The sequence below is a fragment of the Chiloscyllium plagiosum genome, chromosome 3 (genome assembly GCF_004010195.1).
Source record: "Chiloscyllium plagiosum isolate BGI_BamShark_2017 chromosome 3, ASM401019v2, whole genome shotgun sequence".
Taxonomy (NCBI): domain Eukaryota; kingdom Metazoa; phylum Chordata; class Chondrichthyes; order Orectolobiformes; family Hemiscylliidae; genus Chiloscyllium; species Chiloscyllium plagiosum.
Genome location: NC_057712.1, coordinates 103,160,473 through 103,174,517, shown reverse-complemented (window position 1 = coordinate 103,174,517; position 14,045 = coordinate 103,160,473). Strand labels below are relative to the sequence as shown.

Sequence of the window (14,045 nt, the reverse complement as noted above, 5' to 3'; positions counted from 1 at the left end):
CCAATGGATATGCAATTGTTTTCCTAATGGCCAATTGAAAATAATGCAACTTTTCACTGGTCTTGATTATGCCACTTAGTAAACTGTCTCCGGCATGAATGCATCTGTAACTTGTCAGCTTTTAGAAAAAGTGCAAAATAAGTGTTTGTATTTGTGAGAAAAGTACATGCAAGGCAAAAGAATCTTGAAATACAATAGAAATTGGATTTTAGCAAGATCAAGACAATTTGTAAAATGATATCCTAAGAGTTGTTGCATTATTTTTTGCTTTTAAATTTGCTTCTTAGAAGTTATGAATAAGAGAGAAAACTCATTGTCAGAGAATCAGAATGAAAGCAGGTCAATGCACAAGCTGTGACTGGCATATTTTGTTCCAATGTGGGATTTTTATTTGATTGAAGTTGAAAAAAGCATTGAATTTTGTGCCATATATTGCTGTGATTAGTTTCAGTAACAGTCATGTTGAGTCCTGTTCTTTAACCTCTGCAGCTTGGAGCATTGTCACTGATTTAAAGCAACACCTGCCTATCACATTTAGAATTACTTTGCTTTGTCCCTATCTACCCTTGTGTTGTAAATATGTTTGGGAAAGCTGAAGTCATTTTATCGTAGTTGATGTTGAGTGGTGTTGATGGGTATATTCCTGTGAAGTGCTTTGGGATAGTTCAATATATTTATAGACGATGTGTTAATGCAAGTAGAGCAAAGGATATTTTGGTTTTTAATTTCATGAAGTACCTTGAAATAATACAGGTTTTGAGATTAGTTTGTAGAATGATTGTTGCTCTATTTTTTGGTATATTTAATTCTTAAATAAGCTCCCTTATTTATGTATATTTTTCAACATTTAGAGAAGCTCCATTTTGTATGAATTGCTCTGGCTTACCAAGCAATATTCTGATTAATCCAAAGACTGCAGTGGTTCAAGGAGGCAGCCTGCCACCACATCCTCCCGGGCAATTAGGGATGAGCTATAAATTACTGGCCCCACCAGTGACACACCACATCCCATGAATAACGTTTTTAAAAAGAGGGTAATGAATTCAGATTACATTTTTGAGACCTAGAGGCACACATGCTTTGGCCCCTCTCTTGAGAAGAGAAGCTCTGCAATGTTGAGTGCTTCCTTTAAAAACTGTGTGAAATTCATCTTTTCTCAGTCATGGCTGATCCATTTCTTGCAGTCCTTACCCCGTCACCTGTCTCCCTTTTAGATTGAGGCAGTTCTACTTATTCTTGATTTGCACTTAACTTGTGTTCAAAGGATCATCGTCTGCCATTTTTGCAAACTTCTAGCAGCATGACACAACCAAATACATCTTCCCTTTTCCCTTCTGAGCATTTCACAAGGCCTGTCCTCTCTGCAACATTCTGGTCCACTCTTCCATTCCTAGCATCACTCACTCCCCTTGGCATCTTTCCATGCAATTGCAAAAAGTGTAAACTTGCCCCTTTACCTCCTCCCTCCTCATCTTCCATTGTTTCAAACACCGTTCCCCACCCCAACGATTTACTTCTACATAAATCTAGACTGTATTCGCTTTTTGCAGTGCAGTCTCATCTGCATGGAGAGACCAACCATACCTTAATGGGTGACTGAGTTTTGTGGAACACCTTTGTTCCATCTGCAAGAATAACCTTTTGTTCACCTATCAGTTCAATGCACCATCTTGTTCTCATGCAGTGATCCTGCAAAGACCAACTCAAGCCAGATGACCAGCACCTCATTTCCTCTGCAGGCACTTTGCATCCTCCGGGATTTAAAAGTGAGTTCAACAACTTTAGACCATGAGATCTTCCCTCCATTTTAATTTCCCATAGAGAGTAGGAATAAATGGGTCATTCTTGCTTTGGCAGAATGTGACTAGTGAGGTACTGCAAGGGCAGTGCTTGAACCCAAGCTGTTCAAAATCTACATCAATGACTTGGACATGGGGATCAAATGTAATATTTTCAAATTTGTGAATGGTGAGTGGGAATATGTATTGTGAGGAAGATGTAAAGCAACTTTAGGAGGATTTGGATAGGCTTAGCAGCTGAAATTTAATATGGAAACATGCAAGATTATCCATTTTGGTAGGAGAAACAGATATGCAGTGTATTTTTTTAAATGGTAAGTGTTAGAAACGAAAATCGCTTCTCAATAATCGCTCTAGACAAATTCAGGAAAACAAAGTTTTATTAACAAGTCAAGTCTGCAGAGTCGGGCACCCTTAAAGAAAAGGCGCGCTGAGGCTTACAAAGTCTCCATTATATATAGCACAAGTCCCTCCTCTCCTTGGCTCCAACAAGCCATAAGGTTCACATTCTTAAAAACATCATTATTTTTATCACAAAGTCTGCAACAAAAGGCTCCAGAGTCTCCAAAGTTTGTTGTTTTTCTCACCCTGTAGTCTTATCAGTCAAAGGCTTTAATCTGAAACAGATGTCTCAAGTCGTTCCCCCATCCTGGAGTCTTATCAGTCAAGGACTCATCCTTCCCTGCTGTGTGAATGGCTTCATTAATCAAGAGCCTGCTTGTTTTTACTATCGCTCACAAATTGTCAGCATTCTGCACAATTTAAACTACTCTACTTTTGAGTATATAAAATGGTTGTTAGAAAAGAAACAAAAGTTTTGTCTTTTATTATAGATCAGTCTGTGGTCCAGGCACATCTTAAAGTTTAAACCGAAATTACCTCTCACAGTAAGAAGTTGGAAAGAGTGGGTATACAAAGGAAACGCAGTGTAAAGGCTAACCAAGGTGCAGCAAACTAATAGGAAAGTTAGTGGAATGTTTGCCTTTACTGCAAGGAGTACATGAGTAGTGAACTCTTGCTTCAATTGAATAGGATTTTGGTTAGATTGCAGCTGGAGTAAAGTTGTGCAATTTTAGTCCCCTTCTTTCAGAAAAGATATTACTGCCATTGAGGAAGTACAACCAAAGTTCACCAGACTGGTTTCCTGGATGGCAGGACTGTCATATGAACAGTGAAGGGGCAATTGAGGTGTACTGTCTCGGGTTGAAGAATGAAAGGGGATGCCATTGAATCTTTTAAAGCACTTCAAGGCATAGAGAGGTAGATGCAGGCAGAATTTTACCCCAAATGTTCAAAATGTTGACAAATGATGGGCTCGTGAATATCGTTTATCATAAGACTTTGCTTTCTTAGACCCGTTACAGACTTGTTAGCTTTGTTGTAAAAGTTGCTTCAAATGGGGCAGTTACCAACAAAGTAGATTGTGACATGTGTGCCTAAGTCTTAATAATTCACAATATTTGTTATTGTAGGCATGGTTTATAACGTGACATCATATTTAGAATATCACCCCGGAGGAGAGGAGGAGCTCATGAGAGGTGCAGGAGGTGATGGAACAGAATTATTTGATCAGGTGAGTTTGTTTAATTGGAGATTATTTTTGAAAACTTTTGGGATGCGAGCTTTGTTTTTTTTTTGTCAATCATTTTACTACATTTTGCAAACAAAATTTGAAACCCCACCTTTCAAATTGCAGTCTGATTTATCACTGTTATATTGCTAATTCAAATGCTCAATTGACGTAATGTTTCACTATTCTGGAGATTTTATGTCCTCTCCTCAATATGCTGTCCTGTCTTAACTAAATGAGCTTTAATGAACCAATCTGTTCCTGTTGTAATATTCAATGTGTAGGAGTTGCCATCTGCATTGAAAGTGCTGCTTGACAATCCAATGTTGATTACTTTTTGAATTAAAAAAAATTAAAATTGCCATGATAAAACATTCAAAGCTATTTCTATTTTATAAATTTGATGCAGTTAACCTCATAATGAAGTTTGTTTTTCTTTAGTTTTGTTTTATTTTGGTCTTGGCCAGCCAGACGCCATTGCTGCCTCAGCTCACAATCCCAAATGCATGTCTTATGACCCCAAATCATCATGTGACATCATCAGGGATCATGACTCATAGTTTGGGAACCCCATCATTACAGGGTCTGAGTCAGAAAGTGCTGAGTCAGACTATACTCGGGCAGTCCCACTGAATGCAACCCCGAGTAACAGCTCTGAATTCTAGTTTGATGTCCACTGGTTAAATATCCAAGTGGATTTAGGTGGTCATTGTATGTAGGTGAGAGCCATAAATCCTCCGGTCATGTAGGAACAACTAAACCGGTATGAAGATTATCAGGTTTTAGAGCATGCATTTTTGTAACGAGCAACAATCCTTCCAATGCTTCAAATTCGTCTTCTAAGTACCAGAAAGCAAATGCACTTTTCCATTTTTACCCCATTACAATCTGACAATATTATGACAAATTTAGTATTTTTGTACTATATTTTGAGGATATAGATAAATTTTGATTTAGAATCATAGAGATGTACAGCATGGAAACAGATCCTTTGGTCCAACATGTCCATGCCGACCAGATATCTGAATCTAATCTAGTCCTATTTGCCAGCACTTGGCCCATATCCCTCTAAATCCTTCCTATTCATATACCCATCCAAATGTCTTTTAAATGTTGTAATTGTACCAGCCTCCTCCACTTCCTCTGGCAGCTCATTCCATACACGCAACACCCTCTGCGTGAAAAAGTTGCCCCTTAGGTCTCTTTTCTATCTTTCCCCTCTCACCCTAAACCTATGCCCTCTAGTTCTGGACTCCCCCATCCCAGGGAAAAGGCCATGCCCCTTATGATTTTATATACCTCTATAAAGTCACCCCTTAGCCTCCGACACTCCAGGGAAAACGGTGCCCCAGTCTATTCAGCCTCTTCCTGTAGCTCAAATTCACCAATCCTGGAAACATCCTCGTAAATCTTTGCTGAATCCTTTCAAGTTTCAGTATGCTTTATTACAAATGTGGAGAATGCTGGAGAAACTCCACAAGTCTGGGAGTATTTGTGGAGACAGAAACAGAGTTGATGTTTTGAGTCTGGCATGATTCTTCTTCGGAAGAGTACGGTTCAAATATCTGAAAGTACAGTTCATTAATGGGAGATACTTGTCTTGAATAAGTACTCTCTCAGTACCAATGCACATAAAGTAATTAAGAGATCATTGATGGCTAGATCTGACTGCATTGCACTGTAGATTGGTACAAGCCCAGACCATATCACCTAATTTAATTTATGATCACTTGTCAGGGATAAATAATGTTTCTTATTATTTAAATTTGTTACAATTTGAGATCAGTGAGACTCACTAAGAGAATAAAGCCACAAAATTTCACAGTTTAGAACAAATGAAACTCTCCAACTCTGACGTCCTCAACAACTGCTCATGTCTATTCTTCTGAGACCAAGTTCCTTAAGATTTATGGAACTGCTCCAAGGCACCTAATTTCGGCTTTCATCAAACAGCTAGTTTCCCTAAGCTACTGCTGAATTTCTGTAAGCTTCAATCTTTCAAGCTGCATCAAGTAAATGCTGCATGTGGGCTTCCTTCAGCACACTCTCAGCTATGCTGAACTGTCAATGACTGAACTCTGACCCAGTTACTTAAAGTCTGCTAATGTGGCTGAAATTACATCTTTCACAAATTCAAGATGCAACAAACTTCCCAGCAACCACACTCGGATAAATTGAATCTGGAGAACATTTCTAATGCTCCACTCATCTCATTGACAACATAACCTTTTAGAGATACTTTAGCCCAACCTTTACTTAGGTTTATTGAAATCTTGACATTTGAGAATAGCAAATGTAAAGTCTAAGAAACAGGAGCAGTAGTAGACTGTTTAGTCCCTCACGCCAGCTGCACCATCCAATACAATTTGTTATGACCACTCTCGATATCCCCAATGAAAAAAAATCTGTTGATCTGTTTTGAATATACTGATGGGAACTTTCACAAGCTCTGTGACAGATAATTCCAAAACAAAATGATTATGTGCAGTAAAAGGTTAAGATGCAGGGCTCCTGTTTCTTTCTATAACAGCACCCCTGTTCTTGCTCTTCGTTGAGTGTTTTCATGTTCGTATCCTCTTCAAGATTCTATGATTTCTTTAGAAAAAATCAGCATTTTTCTTTTTTTGTAAACATTCTCCGGATATGGGTGTTCCTGACATTGATGCCATACATTGTCCATCCCTTGTTGTTATAAAAAGATAGTGCTGGACTTGTTTCTTTGTGTTTTGAATCATAGAATAGATTCATAGAATCTGATAGAGGCCATTTGACCCATCAAGCCTGTACCGACTCTCCGAACAGCATCTCGGCCAGATCCACCCGATCCACATAAACCCATGTTTACCATGGCTAACCTACACATCCCTGGACACTACAGGGCAATTTGCAATGGTGAATTCACCTAACCTGTTCATCTTTGGATTGTGAGAGGAAACCGGAGTACCTGGCAGAAACCCACACAGACATCGGGGAAAAATTGCAAACTCCACACAGTCACCCAAAGCTGGAATCAAACCCAAGTCCCTAGCACTGAGGCAGTAGTGCTACCCACTCTTTCCTTACTAGGTCACATGAAGGTCTAGTGAAGAGTCAGTCATATTATAGGCATTCCCTGAGTTACAAACAGGTTCCGTTCCTGACGAGTTACAGGAGTTGATTTGTACGCAAGTTGGAACACAAGTACATGATAAAATATCACATGTCCGATTGTCCCTAAAATTAACACTCATATGGGATCACATTCATAAATGCGAGTATTTGTAATTCAGGGACCACCTATACTGTAGTCAGGTACAGATCAAACTCTGTTAGGATGGCAGATTTGCTTCCCTAAAAGACATAAATGAACGGGATCAGGGAAAAAAAAACAATATTTTGTAGATTTAATTACCTGAAAATAACCTGTTCTAATCAAAACATGTAAATTTCAGCAAAAGTGAATTTACCTATCTTGCTCATCATGCAAATATTTAAACATTCACAGTAGCGTTACATTATACGTATAATAATGCAGTCGCTGCACTAATAATGTGTCTCCAATAGTCCCCTTTCAAAACAATGATTTCCTGAAACTACTCTATCCCAATTATACAACCATTAGCACTTGTTTTTTTTGTCAGACTACTCAACTGTAGAACCTTTTTAACGCCTCTTCAATTCTTTATGTAATTGGAGGTATGCAATCATAAGATAATACAGCACAAAGGAGGCTTTTTGGTACTTTGATAGAGCTATTCAATTAATCCTGTTTTCCTGCTCTTTCTCCATATCCTGGAAACATTTCTCCTCAAGTGTCTATCTAACTTTCTTCTGAGAATTCTCAGTTCTGAGGAGGGGTCACCGGACCTGAAATGTTAAGTCTGACTTCTCTCCTCAGATGCTGCCAGACCTTTTAAGCTTTTCCAGCAATTTCTGTTCTTGTTTCTTCTGACTATTGTTATCTTACCTGTGTCACTACCTTTTGAAGCCTGCACTCCAAATCACAGCAACTGTCTCTACATAAACCAACTTGGTACTGGTTTTGTCAATTGGCTTGCATTATCTATGTCTGTACTGCAAATAGCTTATTGTTATTTATTTTCTGAGAACCTTTCATAATTTTGAACCCTTCAGATTTCCTCGAAGCTTCTCCACCCTTTTTTAATTAATTGAATTCTCTTGTTTATCCTTCATCTGATATTATTCTAGTGAATCTCTTCTGTATTTTCTCCAACATCTTGATAACCTTCCTAATGTGTGATTTACAGACAAGAGGATCAATATTTTTAAATTCATTCACGTGATCCAGGCGCCTTTGGCCAGGCCAGCATTTTTTGCCCAAACTTAATATCCCAAAGAGCAGTTGAGGGTCAACCACATCGCTGTAGGTCTGGAATCACACGTGGGCCAGAGTGTATAATGGCAGATTTCCTTCCCAAAGAACCAATTGCAGTTTTACTGCAATTGACAGTGATTACAAGGTTCATCAAGCGCAAAGTGATCAAAATCTTCTTCATTCATGGGATGATGTTTTCCTTTTTAAGTATTCCAATGTCATCTGAAAATACTGGAAGAACATTTCTGAGAGCTCCTCTACCATGACTCCACTATTCTCTAGTGACCTGTGCAAGAAACCATTGGTGAAACACCATCGTTTGGAGAGCTGCAACATGCAAAAGATGCTTGAAAACAGCAAACCCTGTGGTTACAATTATATTCCTGCTGAGATCTTCAAAGCTTGTCAGTCTTTGTTAATCAAACTCCATGGAATCATCCTGTAGTTTTGGGAGGAAAAGGAAAATCCTCCTTTAGGAATGTGACAATTGTAATTATATTCAAGAGAAGAGATCAATCTTGCTGTGAAAAGTATTGAGGTATTTCATTCTTATGCATAGCAAGATTAGTGATTAACCTGTACTGTCTGTGCGTCTGTTTAATGCATCATGAAAGCCTCACTTTGTTCTCAAGTAGAGCCTGCTTCTTCAGAAATTTAAAATAAACTCACTCCACACAGTCCATGTTATCTCTTCAAACAACTCCAACATTTTGGACAAAATTTTCCTTCATCAAATCCATTTTGATTCAGTCTACATTTTCCGTATGACTATTAATTCTATTCGCTAATAATTGTTTCTTGAAATTCCCCCACCTCTGAAGTTAACTGACTGGTCTATAATTGTAGGGTGGACTTCTACAATCCTTTTGAAAATTAACATAATGTTTGTAATTCTCCAGTCTGCCAGCACCACCCTGAATCCAGAGAAAATTGAAATGTTATTGTTAGTGCCTATGCAATTTCCACTCTTCCTTCCTTCTAAATCCTTGGATGCATCTCATCCAATCCCTTAACAACTCTAAGTGCCAACAGCTTATTCAGTACTGCCTCCTCATTAATTTTAAACCTTTCTAATATGTGTGTTTCCTCCCCTATCATCATGGTCTGGGAAGCATCTATATCATATGTAAGGTATTAATTAAACTCCTTGGCCATGCTTTTTGCCTCTAAGTGTGAATCCATGTTTTTGGCCCTACTTCTCCTTTTACTATTAATGTGCATATACAGATGGTCTTGGCTACAAACGGGTTCTGTTCATGAGTATGTCTGGAAGTCAATTTGCACGTAATTTGGAACACAGTACTGTGTAAAATATCCATTTGTAAGTACAATGCAATGTTCATGTCTGTTCCCTAAAATTAATGCTAATATGGGATCTCGTTTGTAAGTGTAGACATTTGTAAGCTGGGACCACCTGTAGAAGACTTTTTGATTTCCTTTTGTGTTAACTACCAGTTTTTTCATAATCTCCCTTTGCTTCTGCTGTTTTTTTTTCATCTCCCTTCTGCACCTTCCATATTCAGCTTCTTCTCAACTGTATTTACAGCCTGATACCTTGCATTCGAGTCAGCAGGGATATGTTAACAGTCTGTCTAACTTGCTGGTCATTTCTTTAGGAAGTGAAAGAGAGAGTTGATGTGGGAAGGCTGTTAATGTGGTGGATATGGACTTCCAAAAGGTATTGCTTACAGTGCCAACAGCAGAATTGTGAGGAAATGTATTGGTCATGGAATTAAAGGGAGAGTAGTAACATAGATACCAAGTTAGCTGAGGGATAGGAAACAGAGACTCATCAGGCTGAATGTTGGTTTGTGGTGGAATTCCACAGGTGTTTGACCTTTATTTCTCCTGATAAATGTTAATAATTTAGACCTTGGTATGTATCAGATAATGCTGAAGTCTGTGGACAACTCAAAATTTAGGAGAATTGTAAACTGTGAGGAGGGTTGCATAGAACTTCAAACGGATGTTGAACCTTGGTGTGGATGGATAAGTGACAGATGAAGTTTATTGCAGAGAGGTGAGAGGTGATGCATGAGAAGTCCAAAGAACATTAAAAGATAGTATAAAATAAAGGGTAGTATTCTAAGCGTTGTGTAGCAGCAAAGAGACTTTGAATTTTGCTAAAAGCAAAGGCAAAATGTAATTTCTGAGTGAGGCATCAAAGGCAAGGCAAAGGAAAGATGCTTTGCGTATTCAAGTAGGTGCAATGTGAGTCGGAACAAAAAAAAGAAAGTGAAGAACAACGAGATGCACTGTGTTCTGCACATGAGATGTGTGCCTGTCCCTGCACACAAAGTGGCCTGGCAGCAACAGGGTTATGTATGATGTCAGTGAGTTCCAAAGTGCAGTATTGAAGTAGTGGAACAGCATTCTAAGTGAGTTGGAGATCTGTGATGTGATCTAGCTGATGCTTGTCCAATGCCAACCTTCATGGATTAAGGATGTCGGCAATTGCTGCTCATGGAGTGTGCCGTGAGATATTGGAAAATTCCGAACAAGGTGGAGGTCTGAAGAAGGCGCTGACAAGCTGCAGCTGCCAGGAACCCATACAGACTTTCATGTGGAGAACTGTGGCTGTCTATTTTCTGTCCACTTCCTGGGAAAATAACAAACTGCATATATGTAAAGTGGAAGTGGTAATAATGAAATTTTAATGCATGCACATAGGCTCCTCATCACTCACTAATGGCATTTTTAATCTAACCTGTAAAACCTTACTCACAAAATTAGACTACTCTTTCTTGATTGTGAGAATCTAATTTTTCTGTTCTTGCTTTATTTTCCCAACTGACACCTCGTTACCCATGTCATTCAGCAATGAGGAAAATTTCACCTATATTTTCTGTGTATTTACAGGAGTTTTTGTATTTGCTTAAATATTCTGTGGAAAAATTCTTGCAAGCCCGAGCAAACCAACTGACGTGATTATTTTCTTCATATTTCAGATTCATAGTTGGGTTAACTACGAATCTATGCTGAAGGAATGCCTTGTGGGAAGAATGGCTTCAAGACCTAAAACTGTCTCTGAAGGTAGATTCTAATTTTCTTACTGTATGAAAAAGTGAACCAACCTCAAAGTAAAGCCATGGCGTAAAAAAGTAAAGTAGCAAAGAAAGTAAGTGTCCCATTGACTGTAACTTCAAGAGCAGGTCAGGCAGTTGGAATCCTCCACTGAGGAAGTTACCTCCTGACTCTCCAAAAGGTGTCTACTGTCTACAAGGTGTAAGCAAGGTGATGTAATACTCCACACTTGGCTGGATGCAGATCCAACAACAGTGAAGAAACTCAATACCATCCAGAACAAAGCAGTCCACTTGATTAGCATCACATCCACAAACATTTACTCAGTGCAACACTGACATTCACTTGGAGCAGTGTGTGTCATCGTCAAGGTGCACTGTCACAATTCACCACAGTTCCTTTGACAGCACCTTTTAAATCTGTGACCTTTATCATCCAGAAGTACAATGGCAGTTGATACATGGGAACACCATCGGTTGCATGTCCCCATCCAAGCCATCACCATCCTGACTATTGACTTTCTAGGTCAAAATCCTGGAACTGCCTCTATAATGGCATAGTGGATCCGCCTTCATCAAATGGACTGCAGTAGTTCAAGAAGGCAGCTCACCACCTTCTCAAAGGAAAATTAGAATGGACAGTAAGTGTTGACCTAGCCAGTGATGCCCATTTTTAAAATATGGTATTCATGTTACTGTGCATTTTACATATCTGGGTCTATTTGTATTGTATAAGATTTGCTACTGACATGCGCGAGCAGCAAAGACAGCATCACAACTTGCAGCTGAGTATGTATTCTAAACTGTGAGCATGTTTAGTCCATTAAAATTGTAATAATTATCAAAGAAAGGGTAACCACTGGATATCCCCAAATGCTTTACTGTCACGTGACTCCTTTTGAAGTGCAGTCACTATTATAATGTAAGAAATACAGCAACTAATTTGCACACAATGCACTTCCACAACCAAACAATGTGATTAGTCAGATAATGTTTCTTGTTGTATTGATTGAGGGATAAATCTTACCCACACTACCAATAATAAAGCTGCTCATCAGTAAGAAGGTTGTTTTTCCTTCTCAATACTTTTTACCTTAACCATCTTACTGGCATTACAGTTTGGCCAGAATACCTAGCTACAATGTGTTAATTACACTATTGATTTATTCTTTTAAACTAATTTATTTTTTGCCATCTGGTTAATACTTTTATTGGAGATATGGGAGCTTGAAGTAGAGAGGATGCATTAGTGGTTGAATGCGAGTTTGCATCACAGTCAAAACTTAGATATTCTTTCAACTGTGAACAGATTCATTAAATGTCCTTACTGACAACGGTCCAGCAAAACAGTCTATTATTGAAGGAACTAATGATCTCTGTATGTCCACAAATGTTGTGATAAATATGTTGTTTACTGTATGCATTGTACATGTTTCTTATTGGCTGGTTACGATAGATTTTTGGCTTTATAAAGGTTGTACAAAATGCCAGAATGCTAGCTATTCTTTCCTTCTCCACATTTTTAATGTATTTTCTAACTGTCTATGAACCTCTACTTCCCCTCTCTCTTCCATACTCTGTACTCTGCATGTACTTTGCATGGCATCTGTTCCCCCTATTCTTTACCCCTCACCCCTTCAATATTAAACTTGTTGCTTTGATGGGCATGGCAGAAGGCTAAACTGCTAAAACATTTATTTCAGCATTTCAGACAGGAGACAAAGAACTAATACTATTTTAGAAGATGAGCCTCGGAAAACTAAGTTCATTGTTCTCGACAAGCTAGATTGGAGGGTTAGTAATGAAACCTATCTGATCCTCCTGATTGCAGGAAGAAAAATCAATTATGTCACGTGAACATGTTGAAAGGATATCATCACAGGAAAGGTGATGAGAAAGAGCAATTTTTAAGATTAGTGAAGGTTGACAGAGACACTGATTGAGGTAGAAGAAAAAATAATCAGTTCACAAAGCAAACCTACAATTTGAGTAGCCAAAATGAAAACACTGTGACATTTTGATATGGTGTTCTCAGATTTGGGGAAGGGTAATGGGAAGATCTTTTAAGTTTACTTCTGAAGAATCAGGAAATTTGAAAGAGACACCTAGATGTACAAAGTTAGCCAGAAATGTTGTGGACATAGAGGGGTGGGCTTAATGCTGATTAAACAACATCATTATCCGTTAAACCAGATGAGCAAGCTCATGTGGAAATGGAGATTCAATATATGCTGGAAAATTGCTTGATTGAACCTACCCGCTTGATAGTTCAACTAGCTTCTTCTCAATGTAATGAAAACTAAATGCAGTAATAAAAACAAATTCCTACCCAATTCCTTGATTAGAAGATTAGAAGATCAACAGAATTGGCAGTGTCTCTTTCTTTGTGAAAGCTTACCTGCTGAAGACGTGCTGATAACATGTCACCAGTTTTAAAGCTGAAAAAATATTCTGCTTTGTTCCATTTGCTACTTTGGAATCAATTTGGCTAAAAGTGAATTTACAAAAGCAAGAAAAATTTACCTCTGACATATTGTGGGGCAAAAGGAAATACTGCCAAGATTGGCAAACATGAAGGCTCTGATTGAATCCCCTACTCCAAAACATGAACAGAAACCATGAGATTTTTAGGAAAGTCTAGGTTTTTTTGGAAATTTGTGCCTAACTTCAACACAATAGCTATCCATTTGTTGTGGAAATAGGCAACAGCAGTATGGTCAGATTGCCAAGTAATCTTTGAAAAGCTGGAAGTAATCCCAATAAATGAATCAGTGTTGGTCATCCTGTCTTCACTAAACTTTTTAAAAGGTGCTAGTGACTTGGGGGAAGACAAATTGTATTAAACAGAGAAGCCACAGGTGTATTTTTCTGAAAAATTAAAACCATATCAGAGAAAAGGCAAAAAAGAAATGTTGGTATTATATTTGGCTATTTTGAAGCTTATGTACAGCAGGGTTGCAATGAAAAAAAAAATCCATACTGATTGTAATTACTGAACTGTTTAAAACGCAAAATATGAGATTGTCCAGATGAGTTTACTTATTCTACCATTCGGTGTAAAGGTTGTTCACGTTACTGTAAGGATAAGTGTAAGTGGACATGGTGTCTAGAATGTAAAACTGGTGAAATAAGTTATGATTTAAAAGAACAGTGACAAAGATCATATAGACTTAGATAAAGGATGAATAGATATAAATCTCTTGTTGTCTGTGTCATATACCTTGTGATAAAATATTTATTGGTAGTGTCAAGACCACTCTTATTTTTGAACCATGGACAAAAAATTGAGAAAAGATGCAGCTTTAAACCAAGGAAATTGTGAAAGAAGATTTACAGTT

General features: G+C 38.1%; 1 protein-coding gene across 4 annotated transcripts in view; it reads left to right on the top strand.

The window, feature by feature from the left end:
• The window catches only part of LOC122548401 (cytochrome b5 reductase 4), a 106,789-nt gene that overhangs the window by 16,201 nt on the left and 76,543 nt on the right, over window positions 1-14,045 (top strand). For all 4 annotated transcript variants that reach the window (XM_043687003.1, XM_043687000.1, XM_043687002.1 and 1 more), the window contains exons 3-4: window positions 3,272-3,372; window positions 10,633-10,717. In XM_043687003.1, coding sequence (XP_043542938.1) covers window positions 3,272-3,372; window positions 10,633-10,717 — 186 coding nt within the window. The remainder of the gene's footprint in view (window positions 1-3,271; window positions 3,373-10,632; window positions 10,718-14,045) is intronic.